This window comes from Camarhynchus parvulus, chromosome Z (genome assembly GCF_901933205.1).
Source record: "Camarhynchus parvulus chromosome Z, STF_HiC, whole genome shotgun sequence".
In the NCBI taxonomy this organism is placed as follows: Eukaryota; Metazoa; Chordata; class Aves; order Passeriformes; family Thraupidae; genus Camarhynchus; species Camarhynchus parvulus.
In genome coordinates this window covers 15,909,699-15,935,074 of record NC_044601.1, presented here as the reverse complement: position 1 = coordinate 15,935,074, position 25,376 = coordinate 15,909,699, and the positions used below count along the sequence as shown (strand labels likewise).

At 43.2% G+C, this 25,376-nt stretch overlaps 1 protein-coding gene across 1 annotated transcript in view; it reads left to right on the top strand.

The window, feature by feature from the left end:
* The window catches only part of MUSK (muscle associated receptor tyrosine kinase), a 58,004-nt gene that overhangs the window by 18,583 nt on the left and 14,045 nt on the right, over nucleotides 1-25,376 (top strand). Inside the window, exons 6-11 of the mRNA XM_030968562.1 lie at nucleotides 8,510-8,634; nucleotides 12,440-12,599; nucleotides 14,085-14,091; nucleotides 16,901-17,167; nucleotides 21,926-22,101; nucleotides 22,518-22,541. Of these exons, the coding sequence (XP_030824422.1) occupies nucleotides 8,510-8,634; nucleotides 12,440-12,599; nucleotides 14,085-14,091; nucleotides 16,901-17,167; nucleotides 21,926-22,101; nucleotides 22,518-22,541 (759 nt within the window). The remainder of the gene's footprint in view (nucleotides 1-8,509; nucleotides 8,635-12,439; nucleotides 12,600-14,084; nucleotides 14,092-16,900; nucleotides 17,168-21,925; nucleotides 22,102-22,517; nucleotides 22,542-25,376) is intronic.

Here is a 25,376-nt window from a genome sequence, read left to right as displayed (position 1 = left end):
CAACACTGAAGAAGAGCCTTTGGCTTGGCCTTGAGCAGAGGCAGAAGCTCCGGGAAAGGATGTCTTTCCTGTTTGTGCTGGCGCTGGTGTATGTACCTGCAGGCAATGTCCTATGACAGTAAAGGGTGAATACAGCAGTTTGATTTTAAACATTGCAAAATGTTTATGGGGAGGAAGCATTACAAGTTTGCCTGTAATTACACCAAAGTATTTGGCTGACCTCAGTGGGGTGGCGTGGGCGCAACTGAAAACCCAGAATATCTCATTAAATCTCCTCCTACCTGCGGCACTCATCAGAGTCATCCCAAGGTTCTGAGATGCTGCAGAAACAATCATGGGCCTAATTACAGGGTAAGAGGGAAAGCAGCATCAGACCTTCAATAAATGACAAGTACACGTGATCTATTCAATTTACCTCCGAAGCTTGCTCCGCTGTGTCATTGGCATGAGGTTCATGCTGCCTTTGAGTCATTATCACAGGGTGGCCTCTTGCAATGAGGAGCTGCAGTGAGGCTTCAGACAAGGCACATACACAAAATTCTTCTTTAAAAGCATTTGAGCCTGCTATTTCCTTTCACAAAAGCCTCTTTCCCCTAACAAAGACCTTGGGAAGGCACTTGAAAAACTTATGACCCTCTCACATCATTGCATGAATTATGGTTTTAAGAGAAAAAATGACGTGTCAGTTAAAATCCCTCCCTTCTCTAAACCATTGGCTAGCTAGAAAGCATGAGCTTCCCACAGAACAATGAAGGGAGTGGAGGATAGAGAATATCCATAGCTATCAGATAAAGGAGACCAGAGCAAACTGAAACAAGCATTCTGAAGTGGCTGGAGCCCCTCATAGACCCTCACAAAAAGGGTATATCAAATAGGGAGTTGAGAATTTGGAAAAGAGATGGATCTCTGCTGTAGGAGGAACTAGATGAGTTTTCAACACTAAAAATCAAGAATGTGTGATGGATAAGGTGAGCAGGGAACAGGTTCCTTGCTGTCCCCAAACCAAGGAACATCTTAGCAGGTACTGAGCAGCACTTTAAACTAGACAGAAGGGAATACTTATCACATGATATGTAATTAAATTTATTGTATTGCTAATACTAATGGTGAAGACCAGATGTCAGGATGATGCATGAATTATCTCATTTTTGGGTATGCATAGCCATGATTTCAATATGTGCGCACAGACTAGTAGCCTTGGCAGCAGTCATGATGGGTCGTGATCATGAGTGGAACAAGGAAAGGAATTGCTCCTTGACTTCGGGAAGCTGGGAGCTTCCTTTCCAATTTCATATTCAGTAGTGGGTAGAGGCAGAGATAAATGCACCTGATATGACTCTGTACTGTAGACAAGACAGATCATGAGGAGGTTTAAAAGGGTCTTTCCCTCAAAGAAACCAAACACAAATATAAGACCAGTAATGACATGAGAAGAATTTCCTCATTCATTTCCTTGGGAAGTAATTTGAACGCATTATCCTCACTTGTCCTTGAATCTAGTGTTTGCTCTGTATATAGAGATGAACACTTGTAGAGAACAGGTTTTATATAGTCACACAGGATATAAGCTATCTATTTACATTTTACTCCTGGTTATTACGTCTTTGTGTATTTGTGGTGTCTCCTTGTAGGATTCCAGAGACATCTACATGCAGTGTAAAGTCCTTCACAGCTGAGAAGTTAGTGGCTGATATATTTACCATCACATGACTCCTTCTACTAATGCAAATTGTTCTACCACCCATAAATCTAGGAGTCCACCCTAAAATAAAGTTAGCTTGAAAACTTATTGCCTTGCTAAGAAAAATTTTCTTTTATATCAGACACTAGAGCTTTGAATCTGAAGGCATATGATTCAGGATGGAGATGTTGTGCCTTGCTCCATCTTCCTTTCACACAGATCTTGAATTGTCTCTGGTGCCCACCTCATGGCCTCAGACTCCAGGTTGAGTGTCCATGTATTGCTGTGGAGTCTAGCCTGTGCTGCATGATGCTTTAACGACTACAAGACCCAAGTCTCCCAATTAATATGTCAGGACCCAGAAGAACTTGCATCTTGCCATTGTGTACAAAATGCAGATGCTTCAGATGCATTGGAGGCTTATCCTCCTGGGTTACCACAATAAAAGGGTGAGGGTCAGTGGATGATGAAGTACTGCTTGCTTACAGCTTGCTTACAGCTCTTCCTCACCTTGCTCTTTTGGGGCCCATACATAATAGCGCTGCTCCTTGAGAAATAGTAGAGTGATTGTGTGTTTCCTACAGTGTGTATGTACTTTTTTTTGTTTTGATAACTTGTATACACATGGTTCTGTAGCAATAAACGTGTTTATACAGAGATTAAATAAAATGGGTAAGCAATTTGATAGAGGTAAATGGAAGTGTCTCATATCAGCTTTGCTGGAGCTGTTTTGCTCCTCTTTGTATTTACTTGGTAGGCTTACAAAAAAAGATATGTACTGCAACTTAGGTAAGAAATACTTGGAGATCAAAGTAAAACTGACCTTGCAGTTATCTTGGGATTTAATTATTAAGTCATCCCCATTTTGAAAGTGCTAAGCCACACTCAGAAGCTGCTGCTGCTGCTGTTGCTGCTGCTGCGAGAGGAGTGGTTGACTCCTTGTCTCCTTGTCCTTGCTGGAGAATATGTTCTCCAAGGTGGGATTTGGTTCTGTCATGTCAGCTGCAGAGACTGTATCTTGCCTGGTCAGCCCTGGTTCTTGGAATGTGATTAGCTGCTGCACACAGCTTGGTGTGACTGTCTCTGTGACTGCTGATCCATGAGCATGGTGTGTGGTCTGTTCTTGGCACTGGTATTTCAAGAATTTTTTTCATTTTATGCAGGTAATGTTAGAAGACACAAATGCTGCAGGTTTTTATGTATTTAAAATGTATTTGTCAGACGTTCCCTCATCTCTCACCAGTGGGAAGGAAATGGTAGTCCCTCCACTTTTTACCTCTCCCTGACTGCCTGGTTTAGGCTTGTCAGGAAGAGTGAATAGTTATGAGCTGAATGGATCTGAATGGGAAGTTAGACAAACGGACATCTCACTGGCAAAAATCACAGTGGCACAAGTTCCTGGCTCTTCACAGCATACAGCTAGCAAGAAGAAATATTTTTTCTATGGCTTTGTAAGCAAAGTCCAAGAAATAATTATGACCTTTCCCCCTTCAGGTACAAAAGACCTATGGGAACACTGGCAAACACAAACAAAAAATGTTTGAAATTTAGCTAAGTACTTACACATGAATTTTGCACAGTGCAAAGTCTTTGCCAGGTTATTTATATCTGGAAACCTTCCAAGACAATATGTGGTTTACCAGTTCCAGCAGCAGTGTAGACACATTGGATCTCAACACAACACTGGATGCAAAGGAAAATGTGTTGTAAACACAAGATTTGCCTTTACACACTGTGTTCTGCAGCTTAGATGAAAAAAATAATATGCTTAAGACCTGGTTTCAGGCACCCAAAAGGCCATGATAAATTTTCATTGATAAGGCAATGACAAATTTTCATTTATAAATACAAAGCAGTTGTGGAAAGTGAGGCACATTGAGATATCAGATCTGGGAGGATGGGCACATTGGTCTGGTTCATGTATGAGACAGACTTTGGCTGCAGTGGGAAGGGAATGTTACCAGGCAGTTGCCAACACAAAGTTAACTCCTGGTGGCCTTACCTTGCTTTGGACTATTGGGGATGCAGATGCTTTACAGTATGCCAGAACTCTGCCATCAAACTCTTGGATATGAACACCTGTGGATGTTGACAGGCTAAGTTTATGGGAAAGTGTTTCTCATACTCTCTGAAATACAGGGTTCACCAAAGAAACTGTGCCTTCTAGATAAAAAGCAACCTACCCCACATCCCAAAACTTGTGCTTGACTGATGCTGGGGTTGCCTTTTTCCCAACCTGGAAATGAAACTCAAGATCATTTTAGTAAGGAGGTAATATAAGAGAGGATCTTTATTTGAAGACCTTCAGGGGCAGTTATGGAAAGATGTCCACAAAAGCCCACCCTCCCAAGGATGAGTACATTTTTATACGTTTTAGGAAATTAGCATAATTGATAAAAAGCACCAATTAAGAGGACAATAGCTGATGTAATTCCCCCCTGCCCAGGTCAAGCCCCTTCTCTGGAGTCCCCCACTCAGCACTAGCCAGCCTTTGTCCATGAAATGTGTCCTAAAGAGTTGTTGTAGGCCTTGGTTCCCAGGAGGAACCAAGATAGCAGAGGGGCCATGCACCTCCCAGGGCTTGGAGCTCTGCAAGTTCTTTTGTCTTTCTGCCTAGGAAAAGGCCATGGAAAAGTACTGGGAAAACCAGCCTCTAGTACAATAGGCTGCAGAGCTACAAATATATGTGTGAAGAATACAGAGAGCATATTAACGTAAAAAGGCAAAAAACAAACAGCATCACTGGTGCTCTGGGCATCACTTCCTTTCCTCAAAGCAGCAGCATGCCTCCAGGCCACCTACACAGCTGTCTGGTTGTGACTGGCCAAATCCAGCCTTCTTTAAAAAAAAATAGGCTTTACCCAGACTGAGGGCAGGCATCTGCCAGGACTGCGGGACCAGACCCCAAACCTGGGAAATTAAACATAGCTCAATCAAAGGCAATGGGGAAAAAAAGTCACCTGGAAAGAGTTAGCCATTCAATGTGGAGGAAGGGGGGTGGGCATGCTGCTTTAATCTTTTTATAGTATAAAAATTTTGTGACTGAATTAAAGCTCTACTGTTTGGACTGGATGATGTTACGTAATTCTCAGAAATGAGAGCAGCTGGCCACAGTACAGATACCTCCTAGCAAGCCCTGCAGCGCACAGAACATCATTTACCAAGGCTGTAAAAAAATACATTTATTAAGGGGCTTGGGAGTGAAATTTGACATGCTGTCTTGGCTTTTTGCTGTCTGGATTTCATTTACAGCTCCTCTGTTTTATTTTCCACTGAAATAAATAAATAAATAAATTAAGCTGTCTTTGCCCACTTTCCCTAGCTGCCTTTTTGGCATGCCTGTGGGTGATTCCAGTGCAGAGAGCCAAGGGGTATTGATAAGAATGTTGCTAACCTTGTAATAGTAATGTAGGTAAACAAGCAAAGGAAAAATCCAAATTCAGGAGGATGTGGAAAAAGACAGACCAGTAATGGAAGTACTAGAAATCACTGATTGCTGGAAATTTTCACTCTGAGGAAAATTGAGAACAAGAAAAGGTCCTGAGCCCACCAAAAAAGGTGAATTTTACAAACATTTATTCCTATTTCCTGATCCTTCCTCTTGCCTTTCACCCACCTCTTCCTGCCAGGTACACTACTGCCAGATTTTCCATTTCTTACTTGCCTTTGCCTCTTGTCTTTACTTGCAGAATTGGGGGGTGGGAGAGGAGAGGGAGGGGCCAGAAGAATCATAGTTGGGGGGTCTGTGTTCTGCCATTTATATACAGGACAGATTTTGTTGCTCATGCAGTTGCCAAAATGGACCCTAAACTCATCCTGGTGTTCTTGCCCTGCTTTGCACAGGTGGATGGTGACACTGGCTGCACTTATGCAACCCATCCTGACTTTCCCACAGCACTGAAGTCTGACAGCTATGTCAATGTGTTGATCATCTACCCACAGATTATGTGGTTGAGAAATAGGGCGATACTATTTTTTTAATACTCTTTCCCAAAGTGATTAAGAGCCCTTTGGAAAATATGTCCCTGGATTGGCTGATCAGCCATGCTCCAAAACCTCTTAGGACCTGTAAAGTCTGGTCCTTGTCCCAGGAAATTTCTCATTTGAAAATAAAATAATTTAATCCTCCCCCCCACCACCAGTTTATTCCAGAAATACCATCTACAGCTACATACTTAAGGTACATAGCTAAACTTTAAATAAAATATTTGAAAGCATTCAAATGTAAGTATCTGAAACGTTAAAGAATTAAATCTGTAACTTCAATTCTGAAGGTCTTGAAAAATGCACATAATAGCACTGGGGATAGAAGGAATTTCATTTCTTCCACACTTTGGAAATCAGCTTAGTTCCTTATAGGCAAAATTTTATTTAGCCATCCCTCCCTGCAGTACTTACCACTGGAAAAATGTGAGTGTTTAGGAGCTATTGCTGGATTTTTTAATCCCTGTATTTGGTGTTTTAGGATTTTAGAATGGCCTGATGCTTTACCTTACCTATGGTGGCAGACAACTGCTTACCTAGTAGTGTGCTGGGCTACTAAAGCAAGTGCAGTGATCAGTGCTGATGGTTGGACCCTGGAAAGAGGAATGCAGCTTTCTGACCTCCCCACAGGCACCATGCCAGGCATAAGCTGAACCAGCCATAGTGCTTGCTGTGGCTTTGCACACTGCCTGTGCTATTGCCATTTTCAAAGTGTGTCTTTTTTCCTCCTGGCTGAAAGAACCTAGCAGATTTTGGGAGACCAGCTAGTACAGAGGAGGGCATATATGCCACTGTCCAGCAGCAGCTAACTGGGTGCTGGTAATTTGTCACTTTGGTATTAATTTAACTGAGCAGCAGAGTCAGAGAGCAGCATCAGGTGGGCAAGGGTCCCAGCAGCATACTGGGCAGCACAAGAGAAGCACTAAGGGCCATATTCCAACTCTGGAAGCGAAGATGCTGGCTTCAGCTGGAGCCATGTGAATGTAACTGCTGCCAGAGGGCAGGCCCCAAAGTTTAGTATTTCTCCAAATGAAGTATAAAAATAATTATGAGCTTAGCCTGCAAAACTTGGGTCGAATTCATAACCATCTGGTGTTAATGGCCTGAAGTGAAACTTCAGACAAAGGTTTCATTTTATTTATTATTCATGAGAAAAGCTTCTGGCCAGCGACTGCAGCTTTGCTTATTACTGATGGAGCTTCATACTTGCTGCCTCGCTGAGGGGTAAGGAGGTGCAGAAGCCTGATATTGCTCTGCTTTGACTTTAGGCAGGTGGCACTGAGCAGAGACAGTGGGATTTCTTGAAGCATGCAGAAGAATTAAGAAGCTCAATATAATATTTATCTTCTCCCCATTTTCACTTAACTGACACTAAACTTAATCTTCCAGAAAGCCTCTGCCCAAGAGTTTATTGAAAGGCAAAAAGGTTTCCATGCTGAGATTAACTCCTATTGCTACTTATCTATGAGCAAAAGCTGTTTTTAGGCTCTTTGTGAAAACCAACCTCAGCTGCATACTAGCTGAGAACTGGGTGGAAGGACTATGTGGAAAGCATATACTTTTTTCCAGTTCAACTGAAATTTTGCAGACAAAGCCTTCCCATCCCAAATAGTGGGGACACTATTAGAAACACTAAGGGGAACACTTAGATGCTCTAATTCTGAACAGGGCAAACAGAAGATGCTGATGTGGTGAGGTATGTTGGTAAGGAGAAACACACAGATAAAAGTGGCAAACAAGATCTCAGGCTTTTCTGACAACACAAAGAGAAACTTCCCTGCTTCTTAAAGTTTCTGATGGAGATTTTTAGACATTACTGTGTGGTCTAGAAGGTGTAACTCACTAAGCATGAGAAATTTGAGTAAGAAATAGCAGTGTTTTTGAGCCTGCTTCCGTACAGACATTCTGGTGTTTCCATTAAAAATTTTAGGTCAGAACTCAAATGTTCCAGGTGGGAAGTTTCTCTTCTCTGCTTTTCTCCATGTGGTCCAAGTACAGCAGCTTGTTAAGACCATCAGGGTTGTGTTTCTGGACCAAAATAAGTTTTCAGCAAAAATACTTCAGTTGTTATTCATGGCCAACAGTCCTCCCCCTTGCCCAATTCCCAATCCCCCCCCTCAACCCAACAACAACAAAAACAACAACAACGGAAGGGGGGTGGGTGAAGGGAATGCATATGTCATTTATCTGCAAAGTGCCCAGTAACCATAGTTCCACAAAAGAAGCAAGAGCTGTAGAAATGAGAAGCCACTTTAAAAATCTACTTTTCCACTGCAATCTCATCTTCCTAAAGTTTTTGCCAGCCATTTTCTCACATCTTGATGCTTGATGTTAGACATTTCCCCTCAAGGTAGCTTGTTGTTGTGTGGAAAATGCCAGTGTTTGCAGCACTCTGTGGCAAGTCTTAATCACTGCAATCAGACTGAGATGTTTGTCTGACCCTTAACCTTCATGGCACATATCCATACTGGTGGTTCTTTATGGTTCAGACAAAATTTCACAGGTCAACCTGGGCAGGGCAGCATGGTGACTTGCTGCTTTTTTTGCCATAAGCTGTTCCATCTGCATGCTACGGAAGAGTTTCCTCTTGGTTTTCTTGCACATTACTTCCTCTAGGCTTTGGACTTGACAGAAATTTCCAGAGGTAAACTTTTGGTCTGTAAGGTGCAGAATGTAACCACACTAAATTTTTTTTTCTCCTCCTCAAGGGAAGCCTATTCTATGCTCTACTTTTTATTAATGGAGCTGTGACTTATATCAAGACCCACTGGGGAGGGAGTACACCCAGGCACCAGCCTCAGCTTTACATTATTGTTCAACTAGAACCTTTGTCTTCTCTTACAGTGTTTGCCAGAATCCTGAAGGCTCCTGAATCCCAAAACATCACCTTTGGGTCCGTGGTGACATTGCGGTGCACAGCGACCGGCCTTCCAGTCCCTACTGTCACCTGGCTGGAAAATGGGAAAGCTGTAAGTGCCTCTTTTTTATGCTTTTGGCACTGGAGGACTGCTGTCAGCTGGAAGGGCTGGTAGTCAGCACCAGTGGTTTCTATTCCTTCCTAACTTAGCACCTTGGTTTTCAAACTGTTTGAGTCCAGATCATCTGTCTGCTGCAGTTTTCCCTGGAAAAACATTGTCCTCCTTATCCACGGTGTTGTATTATCTAATTTGTTAGGACCTAAAAAGCCCAAGATGAAGAGTGCTTTAGAACTTTCCAACCATCCTCCAAGACAGAATTTCTAGGACTTCATTGTGTCTTTCTGTAGCTATCTTTCCTTTCCTTTTTTAATAATGTGGTAACAATAATGAGGCAAAATTGCATATTTGACAAATATGTCAAATATGACACGGAATTAGATAGACCAAACTGTTTTGAGGTCAAATACCTGTGGAACCACATTATGCACAGGATATTTGAAGACGATAATAGATATGAAATTTTCTAGGCTGACCTAGATGATGTGAAATATGTCATGAATTTATCCCTGGGTAGAAACATGCTCTTAAGAAAGGCACACCCTCTCCAGTGGCAGGCACCAAGGGATGCAAATCCACTGTGTCTCATAGGAAAGATTCTGTGGTCTAATGATCCTGACCACTTAATATGGGTGCTTGCTTTCAATTTGCCTGGCTTTCATGCCTGTGTGTAGGCTGTTGCAATGCCTTCATTTCAGTGAACTGAAAACCTACTTGATGCCTAATATTGCCTGTGTGGGAGTGAGCAGGGAAACACAGTCATGGCAGCACCGCAGCCCAAGCCGGCCATAGCTTCTCTCTAGTCTTCATGTGCTCAAGATGAACATGTTTTATACTGTCTTTGGTCTTTTGACAGCTTTTTAAAGGATGTGAGCTCCAGGGCATGATTCTGTGGAGGCAGGTGGAGTGTCTGCTGGGTGCAGGCTGGCAATTTGCTTTTGCTCTTTCTCATGGATTTCCTGTCAGCCCCGAGTCCTGAGCACAGGCTAATACTGACCATTCCTGTGGACTTGCTGGTCCGGAGGACCAATAAATCCCCTTGGTTCTTACTTCAGGGGGCTATCACCATCCTGGTTTGTATCTCCTCTCTCCACACATTAAAACGTTATTAAGACCCATGGCTACTCTGCAGGCTGTCTTGCCTTCCTTGCCTCCTCTATACCTTATTATGTCCTCCAGTCTGATTAGGGCTAATTTTCTATATTCCTTCAGTGTTGCTAGGCAGAGCAGCAAAGGCATCAGATCAGCCTCTGCACCCTGGGGTGCTTGTTGGTTTCTGACAATATTTACTTTGAGACAACTGCAGGTGTTTTTTTAAGACTTCTTCCCCGCTGGGAATGAAACATTTTGCAGGACTCTGGGGTACCTAGAAAGAGCAATATATTTCCAGAGCACACACCTGTGCTCTCCTGAGATCCCAATGAGTGGGTCCCACAGAGAGCTGAGGTACATGACAGGATGCTCAGCCCTGCCTGGGCCACTGCCTGACTGGTCATATCTGCTCTGCCTCATTGCTGTCTGAAAGGCATAGCCCAGTCCCAGGAGGGTAGTGCACCTGATTGCCTCACTTTAAATATGGCAAGGAAACCTTAATGAGAGCCTGTCTCTGGGAGAGTCAGCAGGAAGCCAGTGGATGGGACATGGTGAATTTGAGGGTTGGTTCACAGCAAGGGTGAGTCATTTGAAGATGCAGCCTGCCTGTGGCATTATGGTTTCTGAACACCAACCTGTAATTATCCCAAGGTTCAAAGAACAGGAGTCTGCTGAGCTTACTGAGCTTCCCTGGAAGAGGAGGATGGAAACTTCTCTGTGCAGCAGCTGCCTGGCCTACCTATTTAGAAACACAATATATTTTCCTCCTGCTATGCACCATAGGGCATCATGGACCTTATAATGTAGTTTTCCACATATCCAGGAATAAATGAGCCAGGTGTGAAGATATGAAGAGGTCTCTAATTTCCTGGTAGCTCAAGTGATGTTTTAAACACTAAAAAGAGAACTCCTGGAAACAAAATCTCAGGAAATGTGGTTGAAAAGGAAAGGGAATCAATTAACACAAGGGAACATCTTGAAGTTTCCAGTAAAGGAAAAAACAGATGGCCAGTGTGGAAGTCCTAGGCACCACTGCCTGTGATTTTCCCCTGTACATGGTGCATACTGCTTGCGCTGCTTGCAGTAACTTGAGCAATCTGTCCCTCCTGCGTCCCAAGCTGGAAGGAGCAATCCCAGTTATCTGTTCTCAGCAGGCACAATCCAGTGCTGCCAGATGTGGTACACCTGAGGCCTGAGGAACCAGCAGGGAGAGAACACTGGATTAGCAAAAGCTGCTCGTGGCAAGCAGCCACCTATCCCACCAAGATGCTCGAAGAAATAGGGGGCCTGTAGGAAATACCTTCTTCCCGCTGAGAAGGTCCCTGCACCATTTAAGTGCTGACTGGTTTCTGGAGAGAAAAGGAGTCTAAAACTGAATTTGAGCAGCTCTGTAACAAAAGACATATCTGTGAAAAAATATCCCCTGGGCTCCCACCCTCTTGAACTGACTTCATGTTATAAGGCCAAATATATCCCTGGTCCCTTCATTTGCACAGTGGCTGACATACCTGGTGCAGTACTTACAAACTGTGTTGGTCTGATTATTTAGTGATTTCTTCCCATGAACATTCTCTCACCACAAGTCTAAGCTGACTCTGAGAGAGGCAAAACAAATATATTCTTTTCAGCATTTTCTTTTCATTGAGAATCCAATCTGCTTCCAAGACATGTTACAACATTGATGAGTTCCTTCTTGCTTTTTCAATTGCTGTCAATACTCATGGGTATTTAATTTCACTGAAAGGTCTAATTGAAAACAAATTTTTACTGACCTCCAGGGGAGTCAGATTGATATTTCTGTCTTAGTTACATGTGTAGGTAGAGTGCTTTGCTGGGGAGAATCCAGGGAGAAAATCTGCAGTGTCCTTAGAGTCAGGCAGCACCTAGGGGGTCTCCAGGCAACATACCTCACTTGAATTATGTGTGATGCTTCTTATCAGTGTGAAGGTCAGAGCAGGCAACACTCTTCTTCCACTGGCTTTGCAAGGTAGAGTCTGTGTGTACCATGCTCTCCTACTTTAATAAATGCCATATTGGCAGGAAAGACTTGATGGTAAATCAAGGCCAACCAGCCAAAATCAGCAGGCTTCAAGCTTATTTAACTGCAAATTACTGATCTGGGAAAAGAGCTGGCCAAAATAATAATATTTTCAGCCCCTTCCATATTTCTAGTTGTGAGATAAGAAAATCTACCAGGTATCTGCTAATGCATTGTAGCCAGAGCACTTTCTATGCTCATGACTGCTTTGAAAGTATTGCAGTGGTTATACTAGTCCAGAATCAATGACTTCCAAACTATTTTCTTTTCTTCCTGTGTATAGCAGATGTTCACAAAGTCAACTTGTGCAGTTCCTAAGGCATGAAGAGGCAAACAATCTACCACAAGAAGCCATGTAGTAATTAGCCAACTCAATTACATAAACCAAATTGTGACTATGATCCTCTTGAACTGAAACCTAATTGCAAAAGTATTGCTGAAGTGTGAAATAGGAGAGATCTTTTAATATTTATTTCTGTGTGTGAAGTTGGTGGCTATGAAAGCACCAAAGTAACACCAGCAGCTTTAGGTCTTTGCCACTTTTGTTTCCTTACCACATCTTCCTCTGCTAATTTAAATGCTTGGGACTCTGTCTCATAGATTTTTCCTTGGTTTGCCTGTTTGTGTCATTGTTAGAAATATTACTGAGCTGGGCTTTCTCTCTTTCAGGTTTCTGTGGGGTCGATAGCAGAAAGTGTCAAGGACAGAGTGGTTGATTCCAGACTGCAAGTGTATGTCACCCGACCTGGCCTGTTCACTTGTCTTGCCACAAACAAGCACAGCAAAACTTTTGGAGCCGCAAAAGCAGCAGCAACCATCAGCATTTCAGGTATGCAGGGAAAGAAAAGGCCATTAATTTTTTTAGCCTTTCCTGCTGGGGAAGAGGAAAGGGATGTGGAGTACTGCGGTGGAAGAGGAGAAGGCTTGGAGAGCTGATAGTGTGTGGGGGCCTAAATTTGAGTCTGAGTACATCCTTCACCAGGCTATTTCCTCGTATACTCTTTCACTTCGGAGACAGGCATAGCTGTCATTTCCTGAATGTTTGGTGCTGTCTTGTACTTTGTGTCCCAGAAGCACACTTGGTAAGTTCATCCATATGGAGGAAGTTGTGGCCATGACCCAGCGTTGGTATCATCTAACAGCAAAGTGAAAATAGCTTCAAGCAGTTCAGCTTCACAAGGGGCTGGCATCCAGAAAGCAGGGTGGTTGCTGTCAGAGTAGTACCATGCCTTGCCTGAAGTTATCTCTTCCCTTAGAGACGTCTCCCAGATATGAAAATTAATTTCCAAAGAGGAGAAATACCTCTATCAGAGCTAACTAACAGCATTTGTCATATGGAGAGAAAGGTGGTAGCTTGTCCTGTCCCTCTTTGGACAGGCAAGGGGATTCAATTAGAGGAAAGAGGAATCAAACTGGATATGGGATAGTAGCCCTGGTTCTGCTTTTAACCAGGCAGGTACTTGTTTATCTCTCTGTGCCTTAGGTTCTGCTTTCTTGATAAAATAATCATACCCTTTCTTACACTGGGCACTGAAACCTACCAGTAATCTCTGCTCCATAATGTACTCACCACCTGGTGCTGTATTTCCCATCCCCACTTCTGCTTTTAGCCCAGGCAAGTGTGTCCCCTACAAATGCAGTGGGGTGGACAGGTACTTGGGGCTAGTGGAAGTTATACTCTTCCAGTCTGTGTGTGCTCAGCAGGAGGAGAACTGCCCCCTAGACCTGAGCAAGAGTCTGGCTCGGCCTTGCCCCAGCTCACAAGGCTCCAAGGGCAGAGGTGCCCTGGCCCTTGGCTGATGCCCAGTGCCTCCTCCCTGTGCTGGCGCTGCCCAACTCCCTGTGGCATGGCAAGCCAGGGCCACTCCTGTGTGCTGGTACTGCATCCCCAGCCCTGGCCTCTCCTGCTTTTTACAGCTGCTGCCTGAAGTAATGGATATCCATGTGGCTTAAACACGGGATGCTACCTGCTGGTTACATGGGACCCAAAGGATCAGGATAAAAGTAGTGGGTTTATGGTGCAAGAATCCACTTCAGCCAGCACTGCCATCAACAATCCACTTCCTCCTCCTCATTCTTTCTCACTTTACAGTGTTTAGTGTTGGCCAACTTTTCTTCCCCACAAGAAGATACAAACAAAGGAACAGAATTTAGGTGCATTTTTTTCATACAGCTTACAGTTGTCAGACACATTTCCTAGCATGGAAATCTTGACTATGCATCTCAGAGGGAGTGATGAAGTGTCACTGATGTCTTTTCCATTTCTTCTTTCTCCTGGTTCATCACAATTCCTGGATCTGGTGCCTCTTGGCAGAATGGAGGTAAGAATGACTTTCTGTGGCTTTGTGGAGGCTCTTTCTGGCCGGGGAGAAGAAAAAAAGATGAACCAAGGGGGTTTGGTTAATTTGGCTTAAATTAAGAGGTAGGGTTTTTTCATTCCAGCTGTGCAGATGAGGTTCACCCATAGGGATCACTGATCTCCTTCACAGAGGCATAATTGGAGAGTAAGCTTGGGTGGTTAACAATGGTTTTGAGTCAAGCCAGCAGTAAGGGTGTTTGAAATATGGTAGTGGGGAGAATATTTTGAAGGAACTTCTATTTGGTTACAGATCCACAGTTTGCCTTGACCTTATAAATTTTCACTGCAAAGCTTAACTGCAAGGTAAACTCCTACCTGTTCACAGTTAATAAATATAATTTTATTTGGTGCTCACCAGATTAGGCAGGAGAAGATTATGTTTGTTCCAAGCAGAGTTATGGATGAATAAAGCCACTTACATGCGATGAGAAATGAACTTCTTCTTAGTAATTTTTGCAGGACTGAACAATTTAGCTGGCCTTTTCGCTTTAGAATCCTTCCATATTTCTACATGCTGCACTGGCTGATCAGTCTGGAAGGAAAATGAGAATGTTAGCCTGGGAGATGGGCTGGGAGCTTCTGGCCACCACAGAAAAGAGCAGAGGCTAGGAAAGTCTGAGCAAATGGTTTTGCCGCTCTGCTGACACAGACTCCCTGCAAAGGCTATTGCCTCCATCACAGGAGCTTGCAAGGTTGATTCAGGAAGTTTGTAAGTGATTAAGTGACCACCCAATGATGATGGCAGACTTATGCCTTACACCTGCACCCATGCACGTATGACAGGCATGGGGACACAGACCAAGTGGTCAGCCCATCTATCCCACAGGTGTTCTTAACATTTGCTGCATGATTTTTCTTTTCTATGACAAACCATTGTGAGAAACATGTTGTTGCTACTTTTCCATTGCAACTTGGTCTGTCTCCTTGCATATTTTAGAAAAGCAAGGAAACATTATGTTAGTGCTGTTAGCTCTTCTCAGTCTGCCTCTGCAGTCTCCTGATGTCAGCAGCACAACTGCCCTGTGCACACCTGTCCCTGCTTTTGCCCCGGGCCACAGGAAGGACGCAACTTTCAGATTAAGCACAATGGGAATCATCAGGGAAATGCAAATAACATGACCCCTGCCATGCCAAGAGCAGTTCTAGCAGGGTACTGGGATTGGTGCATTGCTTTGAGGAAATCTGCTGTGTGCTGGGGAAATGTCATGAGCTGTGAGACTAGTGCAGCATGCTGAGGGACTCCTGTGTCACATGAAAGGTTGTCCATGGAGCCTGGAATAATGCACTGTCAGAGCATCACTGCCATTTTGATAAACATAAAGGGATTGGTGCCTTCCTGTATTTTTTTATCCAATGTGACAGAAAAAAAAATTAAAGAAAAAATTCACATGGAGCCCAAAATAGAGCAGCTGAAACAGGGCCAGGGATTGTCATCTGCAGAAAACAGCATCTGAAGAACAGAAATGTGAGCATCCACTGTTATCCTTTGTCCATGTACCTCCAGCTTTCTGAAAAAAAGCAAAAAAATCAGCAAGAAACCCCAGAGTTAACAATGGGTGATTATTTGGACAGGGGAAAGAAATAAAAGGCAAAGATACAAATAGCTCTGTTGACTGCTCCAAATGGTTGGCATGTTGTGAATTGAACTCTCTGACCCCAGTTACACTGACTGAATGGCAGTGGGGACAGCTGCACTCAGCCCTCCTCTCTGCCCTGTTTTGGCCATGCCCCACACACAGGGAGTCTGTTTGCCTCCCATACCCAGGACTCCGCCCCCCACAGGCTGCCTGGGCAGAGGGCACCTCCTCACCTGCAGTCCTTGCTGCTGGTGGGTGACCGTGGGAGCTACTGGAAGCATGGCTGGCCTGTGCACTGCCCCTACCCTGCTGCTTACTTTTGATGACCATGGGGAGGAAGGGAGGAAGGGAGCAGGGAGAGATCTCCTTCCAGATACAAATAACATGGGAAAGATAAGTAAATGGCCCTAAAAGAAGATGACCCTACTGTGATTTCTACTGCTCCTGTATAGCTCTGTCTCCATGCTATGTGTCAGGACTTTGCAAAATGGGAGATGTGGTGAAAAGATGCACATTGCAGAGAAACACTGGGAAGGAAAACACAAAGACTTGTGCCTTCCTCATCTCTGAGTCCCCCAGCTAAAGGTGTGGAAGAGCGGCAGGTCAGGAGTGATACAGGAGCTGTGGAAGGGCAGGCAGGACCTTGGTCTGACCTTGTGAAAAACTCCCTGGCATATGATGGGTTGAACTTACCTGTCTCCTGCTCATCAAGTCTATCTTACATTAAACTCTAACTCTTGTTAGACAGCAGAGCGAAAAATCCTGAGTTATCACAGAACTGCAAGCAATGCAAGCAAGCAGCATGGCTGATCCCTACTGCAGGGAAGCAGGAAAGTAAAATACTTTCCCATTAGAGCCCAGGGGCAGAGTGAGGGGCCATACTAGGTCATGGTTCTATGTGGTTGCTCAGGCTTCAGTCCACTTATAACTTTAACAGCACTTGGTCAGAGCCTCATCCCTGGAGCTCACCTGGGCTGGCATCAAGGTACCCTGCAGAATTTTCATTCTTGCATTATATTAGCTGGTTTTAGTGGTATAAACATCTACCATCTCCTCTGCCCTCTGTTAACCTTACACATGCCACTTTATTCAGAAACAGGGCCATCGTGCTCATATAGCTGTTTAGATCTGTGAGCTTACTCTGTGTGTGTGTGTGTGTGTGTGTGTGTGTGTGTGTGCTCTTGTCCTCGACAGCAAGCTGTACAAGGGTGACGCAGGCTACTGCAGCACATACAGAGGTGAGGTGTGTAGTGCTATCTTGGCGAAGAATGCTCTTGTTTTCTTCAACTCCTCGTATGCTGACCCAGAGGAGACCCAAGAGCTGCTTGTGCACACTGCCTGGACTGAACTGAAAATGGTGAGTTCATTCTGCCAACCGGCTGCTGAGTCTCTGCTGTGTAACTACATCTTCCAGGAGTGCAATCCCTCGGGAGCTGGGCCAGCTCCAAAACCAGTGTGCAGGTAAATGAAGAAAAACATGCTCACATTTCACTTTCATTTCGTGGGGATATGTATGCAGCAGGGGAGTGGTGAGGGACTGTCCAGGCTTGCTTGCAGTAGCAAGTGAATCTGAGTGAAGCTGGACCCTCTAGGTTTGCACAGGTTTTCACTTTGCTCTCTCCTCTGTACACACAGACTGATTCAGCTCTCACTGTGCTCATGGCTAGGGTGTGGTCTGAATTTGTAGTCCAGACCTCTACGTTACATCAGGTGTTTGGAGGATTGTGTTGAAAAGAAGTATCAATTTGAATTACATAAGCAGTTTCAATAATTAACATATTGTTTTCTGTTATTGTTATCTTACTAGGCCAGTATTTATATTTTTATTACTATAGAGAGTAATTGCTTCTTTCAAGTTTTGACTAAATGCCGCTCCAGAAGATGCAACAAATCTGGCTGAGCAATATACCAATCATTTAGCACTTCCTGCTATGACAAAAATGTGACAAAAATGATGAGACCAGAGGCATTGCCTGTGTAGTTGTACCCAATAAACCGAAACTACAATGTAGTTATTGTGTCCTTCTATATGCAGAGAAATGTGCATTGAAATTGGGCTGACAGGGAACCTGAGGAGTCCAACGCATCTCTTACTATAGCTAATCTACTGTTGACAGGTATTTGTAAACACATCCCAGTGACAGACACTACTCTCTTACACAACCTCCTGAGCAGCCCTTTCCTTGTTGTTCCTTGTCCTCCCACCATGGTCATGGAGGCGAGTTTCTTTCTTTCCTCTTTGCAGTGAAATTTTACATCCTTCCCAGATTCTCTGACTAGAATAAAACAGGTTTTCCTGAGCCCTGCACACAGCTTTTGCTCTTCTGCCCAGTCCAGGTTTGGTTATTTTTAACTGTAACAGAATTATGATTGCTTGCTGTTCTTTGCAGAGGACAGACCCACACACCCATATCAGGGTGAAGCTTTCTTTTTCCTGTCATGTTAAGCTCCTAAAAGACTAGTCATTACCGATATCACCGATATTACCGATATTTGGGCAGCTGGCATCCCTGCCTAAAGTGCACTGCTTTGTTCTTGTCTTCCTTGAAGCACATTTTAAAATATTATTCAGATCTGCATTTACTGGAAGAGTAGCCCCAGCTCTAGTGTCCCAAATAAAATACAAACCTTTTCTACAGATATGGCAAGCACGCTGCTTGATGGACTTGTGCCAGATGTCTAATGGCAATAATTTCTCGAGTTATGTAGGGGCTTTTTAAGACAATCAGCAACATGTTGGTTTTGTAATCGGGACCTTGCTTCTCCTTTAACACCTCTAAAACAAAGGCACAGAGGAAAATCCCACTGTGAATATTGACCATACATTTAGCTTTCTACTTGGTACCTGTGCTGCCTTGTATTCTATCAATGACACAGAGGTGGCATATATCCTACGAAACAATATTATGTGCAAGTATCCAGAGATAATCGTGCAGCCAAGTACTACCATTTGCTTTTTGCTGGCAGGCTCTTCCCTGCCACCTCAATATTCTGCTCCTTGTCATTGTGCTCTTAAATACACAATCACTCTGCTTTTTTTCAAGATCTGTGACAGTATTTATATCTCTGCCACACATGCACAGCACATTAGTCAGCTAAGGGTTGTGCACATTGCTCTGCAAGGTATTTTAGTTAGATCTTGGCCTTGCTTCATTTACCCCTGCCCATGAGTGGCCCTGCAGGACCGGAACTCACAGTGATTTGATTGAGGACATGTGCTTCTGGGGCACTTCTAAAGTCAGAATTATATAAACTAACATAAATATTCACTTGATCTTGATGCACCTGAGCTAAAAGTTACAACATTTGCAAATATATCTAAATGTTAATGGGCTTACCTGGAATAATTTTTCTTCAAATCCCTGAATCAATGTTGGTTTTCATTAATTATTCCTCCCTCCTTCAACCCTAATTTTAATGCAGCTTTCTTTATAAGAAAAGTTCTGGAATAGCATCCTTCCCAGCTCCTGTCCTCAGAGAGCATCAGCATCAGCAGTAGTTCTTCCAGAGCCCAATATTCCTTTTGATAACTCAGATATCTAATATACTTCTATATGGCTGAGAGAGGTCTAGGGCCTCTTGAACACATCTCACATGGTCTTGGTTACTTTCCAATTTTTTAACTTCTTTCTACTGACAACTTTATAGCTTTCTGCAGAAGCTGGCTGGACTACACAAGTTTTCAGCTGAAATACTTCATGAGTAAGAATTTAACTCTCTCTGATGTGGGAGAGCTCTCCCATTTTTTGAGGGACATACTGCCCTCAATATGTGTCCATGTATTTGTATCTTATTATTTATTTTCTGCACCAATTTTTCTCTTTCCATGTTGTTTTTTTAATGTTCATTTGGTTTGGAAGCTAGCTAGCAAGAATAACAACTGACAGGCTGAGTAAAGTTTTATAAAAGTAATCAGGGGGTAAAATAAGATGAAATGAAACACAAGAAAACCATGTGGGAAAAGTTCATTCAATGTAAATTTAGATGCAAATTGATTAAAATGAGAGTTTTTAAGGGAAAGTGATGTCTCATCTCATAATTCTTGGTTACATCTGCCTCTTGTTGCTGGCTGCTATTGCAATAGCAGAACTACCCCCAGTTTCTGTTTCAATCACTGCTGATAGGAAGTGATTGGGCTGTAGGGAGCTGTCTTGTGTCAGCGAAAGTTTTTCTTTGTTTGGGTCTGTATGTCCCCTCCTCCCCCTACATAGTCTCTTGTGGTCCCTAGAAACACCACTGGCACACTTGCTGTCTTCTGCCATTACTGCTCTTTGTCCATCTGTCATTTACATGACATAATATTTCTAATAATAACCTGAAGTAATCTTTGCCTGTGACCTCAGCAAACCCTCTGTGTGCAGCATTGGGTGCTACAACAATGGTATGAACCCAGCTAGGAGTGATTGACCACTCTCTCTCTGGCTGTGTTACCATTCTTCCAGGGTGCAGATAACCTTCCTTTAACCCCGGAGGAGACAGCGCTGCAGAAGAATGGTCTTCTGCATTTTGCAATTGAACACTGAATAAAGGCCTTATTTAAGGGTGCTCAGGATCCAGGAATGAACAGAGCTAATTCAATCCAGATCTCCCAGGTCTCAGCCAGTGCTTCAAATGCAAGTTTTTCTCATTTCCGATCTAAGTATTTCTTTACTTCGCAAGGTCACTCCTGTTCCACGTGTTGTTTAACATAAAAAAGATAAATTTGCCATCTGCATTCTGGCTTCCATGGAAGGGAGGAAGGCATAAACCAGGACTGGCTAAAACCAAGCACAGATTATCTGGGCATTAATGACTTCAGCCTGCTGAATTGAGGGGCATCCATTTCTGTTGCAGAAAAGCTGTTTCTCTAGTAGAATTCTCAATGACCTCCATCCTTCAGGTGCTTTGGAGGGTTTGCAGTGTTGTTAGCCATTGCTCACACTCATGATCATCTGCTCTTGCCAAAACTGTTGTATAATTAAGGAGGTTGCATCAACCCACCAGGTGGTGAATTTGGCTAAATCCTTCCCCACACACCCCAGAAGTACATTTCTTTTTCTGCATCATTGTGTGATGAGTTGTGGATCTGGGAAAGACTCCAGCTGAGCTGTGCAAAAGAAATCTCTGCACATGACCTCAAAGTTGATTTTGTAACTCAGGCTCTCAAGAATACTTACATAAATAAGCAAATCACTGATAAATTGACCAATATAACAAATCCACAAACTTCCCAGAATTGTGTGTTTTCTTTTTTTCTTTTCCTTTTTTTCTAGTGCAGGTATTTCTACCATGCCCTTCTCCCCAAACAATTTCTCATATAAGGCCCATTTAAAAATCCAACACACTTCTTGTCAGTGAGTTTCACACTGTTATGGAGGTAACACATTATGTGGGAGACAGGTCACTTTTTTACCAGGCAATCTGCAGATATCTACAGAGAAAAAAATTGATTTAAAGTTGCCTGTAGAGACAATTTAAAAATTCTGTTTTTTTGTTCAGTGAGATTAAAGGTGTATGCAAATATTTAATATAAGAAGGTTAAGAATTGCAGCTCACCTTTTGCTTTTAGTAGATGACAGAAGCCAAATGAGATTTTAGGATATATTGAAAAATTTGAACTCTAGAAATGAGAGGGAGACTATTTACAAGAGCATGTAGTGACAGGACAGGGGGGAATGCCTTCAAACTGAAAGAGGTTTAGGTTAAATAATAGGAAGAAATTATTTACTGTGGGGATAGTGAGACACTGGCGCAGGTGGCCCAGGGAAGCTGTGTATGCCTCATCCCTGGAAGTGTCCAAGGCCAGGCTGGATGGGGCTTTGAGCTACCTGGTCCAGTGGAAGATGCCCCTATCCATGGCAGGGAATTGGAAATAGATGATCTTTGATGTCTCTTCCAACACAAACCATTCTATGATTCTATGATGTTTATTAGAAGAACATGTAAAAAAATCTGTAGAAAAAGATTGGAATGAACTCTTCATAGCTTGGTGTGTATTGTGTTTTGAGCATAACCCTGCTTCATTAAAAATGTAGGTTTGTATGTTTCTTAAAGGAAGCTGTTGCATTTCATACAGCTTTTTTTATAGTTTATGAGCCAGAGAGACGGGCTTTAAAGAAGCGTTACCCCATTAGTGGATTTCTGTCAGCTTGATAACCCCTGCACATCACTGCTAAGTGCAGCCATTTTTTCCCAAGCCATTGACAACTGTATTTCACTTTTTTCTGCAAAACAATGTAGAGAGAATTGCCTTGCTGTAAAGGATCTCTACTGCTTTAAGGAATGGCTCTCAATGGAGGAGAACTCTCAGAAGGGGATTTACAAGCCAGGGCTGATGCTACTCACTCTTCCTGAATGCAACAGGTTGCCCAGCCTGCACCAGAATCCCAGCTCCTGTACCCGCATCCCTTTCTTTGGTAAGATGGCACATGCTGCTGATTGTCCAGAGAGCTGAGTTCTTGGTAAGGGAGAGGGGAAGGGTATGATCCATAATTTACAGCTAAAGTAAAAGCTGATGGTGGATACTGTCCTGTCAGCACCTGTGCATGGAATTGTGACAGCTGCTTTAGCTGTTTGCCTCTCTTGTGCAGCTGGGGTGTGGGAAAAATCCCTCAAGTAAATAAAGCCTGGATCTTTATTGGGAAGATCATAACAATCTCGAAAAACAGTCTTAATGATAGCAAAGTTGCCACTCAGGTGCCTTTGCAAAGAAGCAAGCTGTTCAGGCACTGCTAGGGAGGGAACTTTTTCCTGTAACATGCTTCTAAGTGAGCATCTGGTGATATTGCATCCTGGACAACTCCCCCTTACATCTGGTCTTGTCTTTTTACAGATTTTAAGGAGGAGAACATAACCAGTAAGTAGACTGCTCCAGACTCTATGTTTTTAGAGATTGACATGATATTCTTTATTGAAGCTGCCATTTGCACATACTTTTGTGTTTTCTGCTGGTCCTGGCTGGCTGAATTTAGATTATTACTGAGGATTATCTGGGTTTCCATGTCCAAGGCATGGGGAAACACATTTCCAGCTCTTTGGAGGTTGGGGAGACCATGGGCTGGTAAAATTTTATGAGATAGGCATGCTGGTTTTAGATGGTACCGTTTCCTCCAGCTGTTTCCTTTTCTATCTACCCATTGCCTATCATTCCCCTCTACCCATATTTGGATTCCTGATTCTGAGGTCATTCCAGCCTTGTATGTTAACAACATGGTTACCTATGACAGGCTGGCCTTGCAAGACCTTAAGCTCCCAGCGCTCTCCTCAAATCACCTCTGAAGTCTGGCTGTTTCTTGTATGAGCCTCCCATGACCAGTGGTGAGACCCCGATATACCCTGCAGTGCAGCTTTGACTTCTGTCAGGCTCTCCCCTGCTGCTGGTTGTGGCTGAAGCATGCACACCCAACTCCTCTTGCACTCGTGTGCAATTGCAATTTCAAGCTCAGCCGCTGAACTGGCCTCATTGGAAAAAGGAGGAGTCTCTCTCTTGCCATGCATCTATGCTGGTGAGGTTTGCAGATTCCACAGTGGCTCATACCTTATGCATGGAGAGAGAGGCAAAGTGAAAAAAAAGGGAAATAAAGAATTTTGGGGAATATTCTTTCATGGAAGGATCTTGGCTTCACCTGACAACCCAAGACCTAGGGGCCTGGTGATGCAGACATGGAGACAAGGGCTTCAGCACCCTGTGGGCCAGTGCCTACAGCCTGCAAGGGCAGCCACCCCTGCCCTGGTGGAGGAACCACAAGAGAGAGGTGTCAGCATATGGGAGGAGCATTTGTGGTATGGCTTCAGTCTCCTCACAGTTGCTTCAGGACATATCCTCTGACTCCTGTATATTGCGTATGCATGAACTTTTCTGTTCAGCTTCCACAGTATTTTCCCAGAGTGGCATTGCACAAATGTACAATATTCAGTCATGAACCAGGAAGATATATCAGTAACATTTTAGTAATACTGACCCCTCTTTTTACTTTAGATCCACTGTTTTGTGCACAGGGGTTTGTTGAGTGTGAGCTGAACTGTTTTCTAGCTTGTTATCAAATTATTTATTAATGTCCAGGTGGACCAGCTATATTATTCCTCTGTCCTCATTGTAGGAAGGCAGTTTATGAAAACATCTGCATTTCCAGAGAATGAAAGATTCAGAGGTTCTTTCTTAGTGTTGCTCCTACCACTTAAGCTCTCCACATTCATCTTTTAAGGTGTTCCACAGACATTTATTTCAGATCTGTGCAGAAATCTTTTCCTTGTTTATTACTAGCTGTGTCATGAGGTATGTTTCAGGCACTGCTTTCCTTGTCTTTGAATGTGAAACATGAGGTATGTTTCAGGCACTGCTTTCCTTGTCTTTGAATGTGAAACAAGTAAAATTCTCATCTCAGGTACACATGTTCCAGGACAGTTTAACACCTCTGATTAAGATGTTACACCTCTGCAGAGCTATAGGTGCTGGTCATGCAGGGCTGCTATCTTATTGCAGATGTGAGTCATAAATGGTATTTATGTATCAGCCAAAGAAATCCACCTTAGAGTATTTTACTTTGCATTTGTCATGGGTTTAAATGTTCCCATAAAGTCCATGATCATTCCGCTACTGAAGTGTTTAGATGCCTCAGGGCTACATGAACTCAACCCTTTGTTTAAGCTCACTGAGCTGGAGTCAACACTTTAAAGGCAGTGTGCCTACCTACAGGCGTATAGTTTCTGCTACCTGCTGAAGCCTCAGTAAGCTAAGAGTCTATCACAATATATAACTGCTACCTGAGTGCAAGAAGAAAACAGTAGGTGGTCATGGTGCTGTGTTGGCTGTGGTCCTTGTACATGAGAAAGAGTTCAATCCACAAAGACAGGTAGCCTTGTGTCAAATTTGGGTCAATCCTTACACAAAGCTTTCAAGAAGATGAGAAGTATTTGCTTAAAAAAGTCGTTATTTTAGAACACATCACATTTCTTCTTGTTCTTCTTTATTACTGAGCTGTGAGATTATGAACATAATAGAAAATAAAATTATGACAAAATAATGTGCTGGTTTGTTAATTTTTCAAGGCTAACAATGCAGTGGACCTTAATATATGCCATCTATTACAATGTTAGCCTCGGCTCAGCAGAGTTTAGAGATTGGCTACTATGTATTGAAATCTGTAGGGCTGCATCTCCTCTGCTGTCTTTCTGCTTCCTAGATTATGCCAGCATGCATTAAACTCTCCTATGCGGACAGGTGTATGTGAGGACATGGGTCCTATGAGGACATTATTGCATATTCCTGCAGTAAAATCTCAAGATTTTCTGCTTAATTTTTCTGTAGCTGGAACAAGCCCTGTATATGCAGTGACTCCATTATCCTCATTGTAAAGAACATTGTTTTTTACTGATACCATTCATTAAATCATAGTTCAGATCATACCTCAGGGTATTGCTTCCATGCATGCTGAAAATCATAAGCTGTTTCCAAATAATCAAAGAGAATAACCAGTGTAGAGAAGCAGGAGGAGGGCAACTTTATGAATCTCAGCTCCCTGCTACCAACCTGAGGAATATGAATGTCTTCCTATTAGTGCCCTGGTAAGAATGCAGGATGTGAATAATGGAACCAGTGCTGTGATTTTCTTTCTGCCTTGGTTTGGCTAGGGTGGGTTCAGCGTAGTTCTGCGCTGCAATTTCTGCATGATGTACTGCGGACTATGTAGTT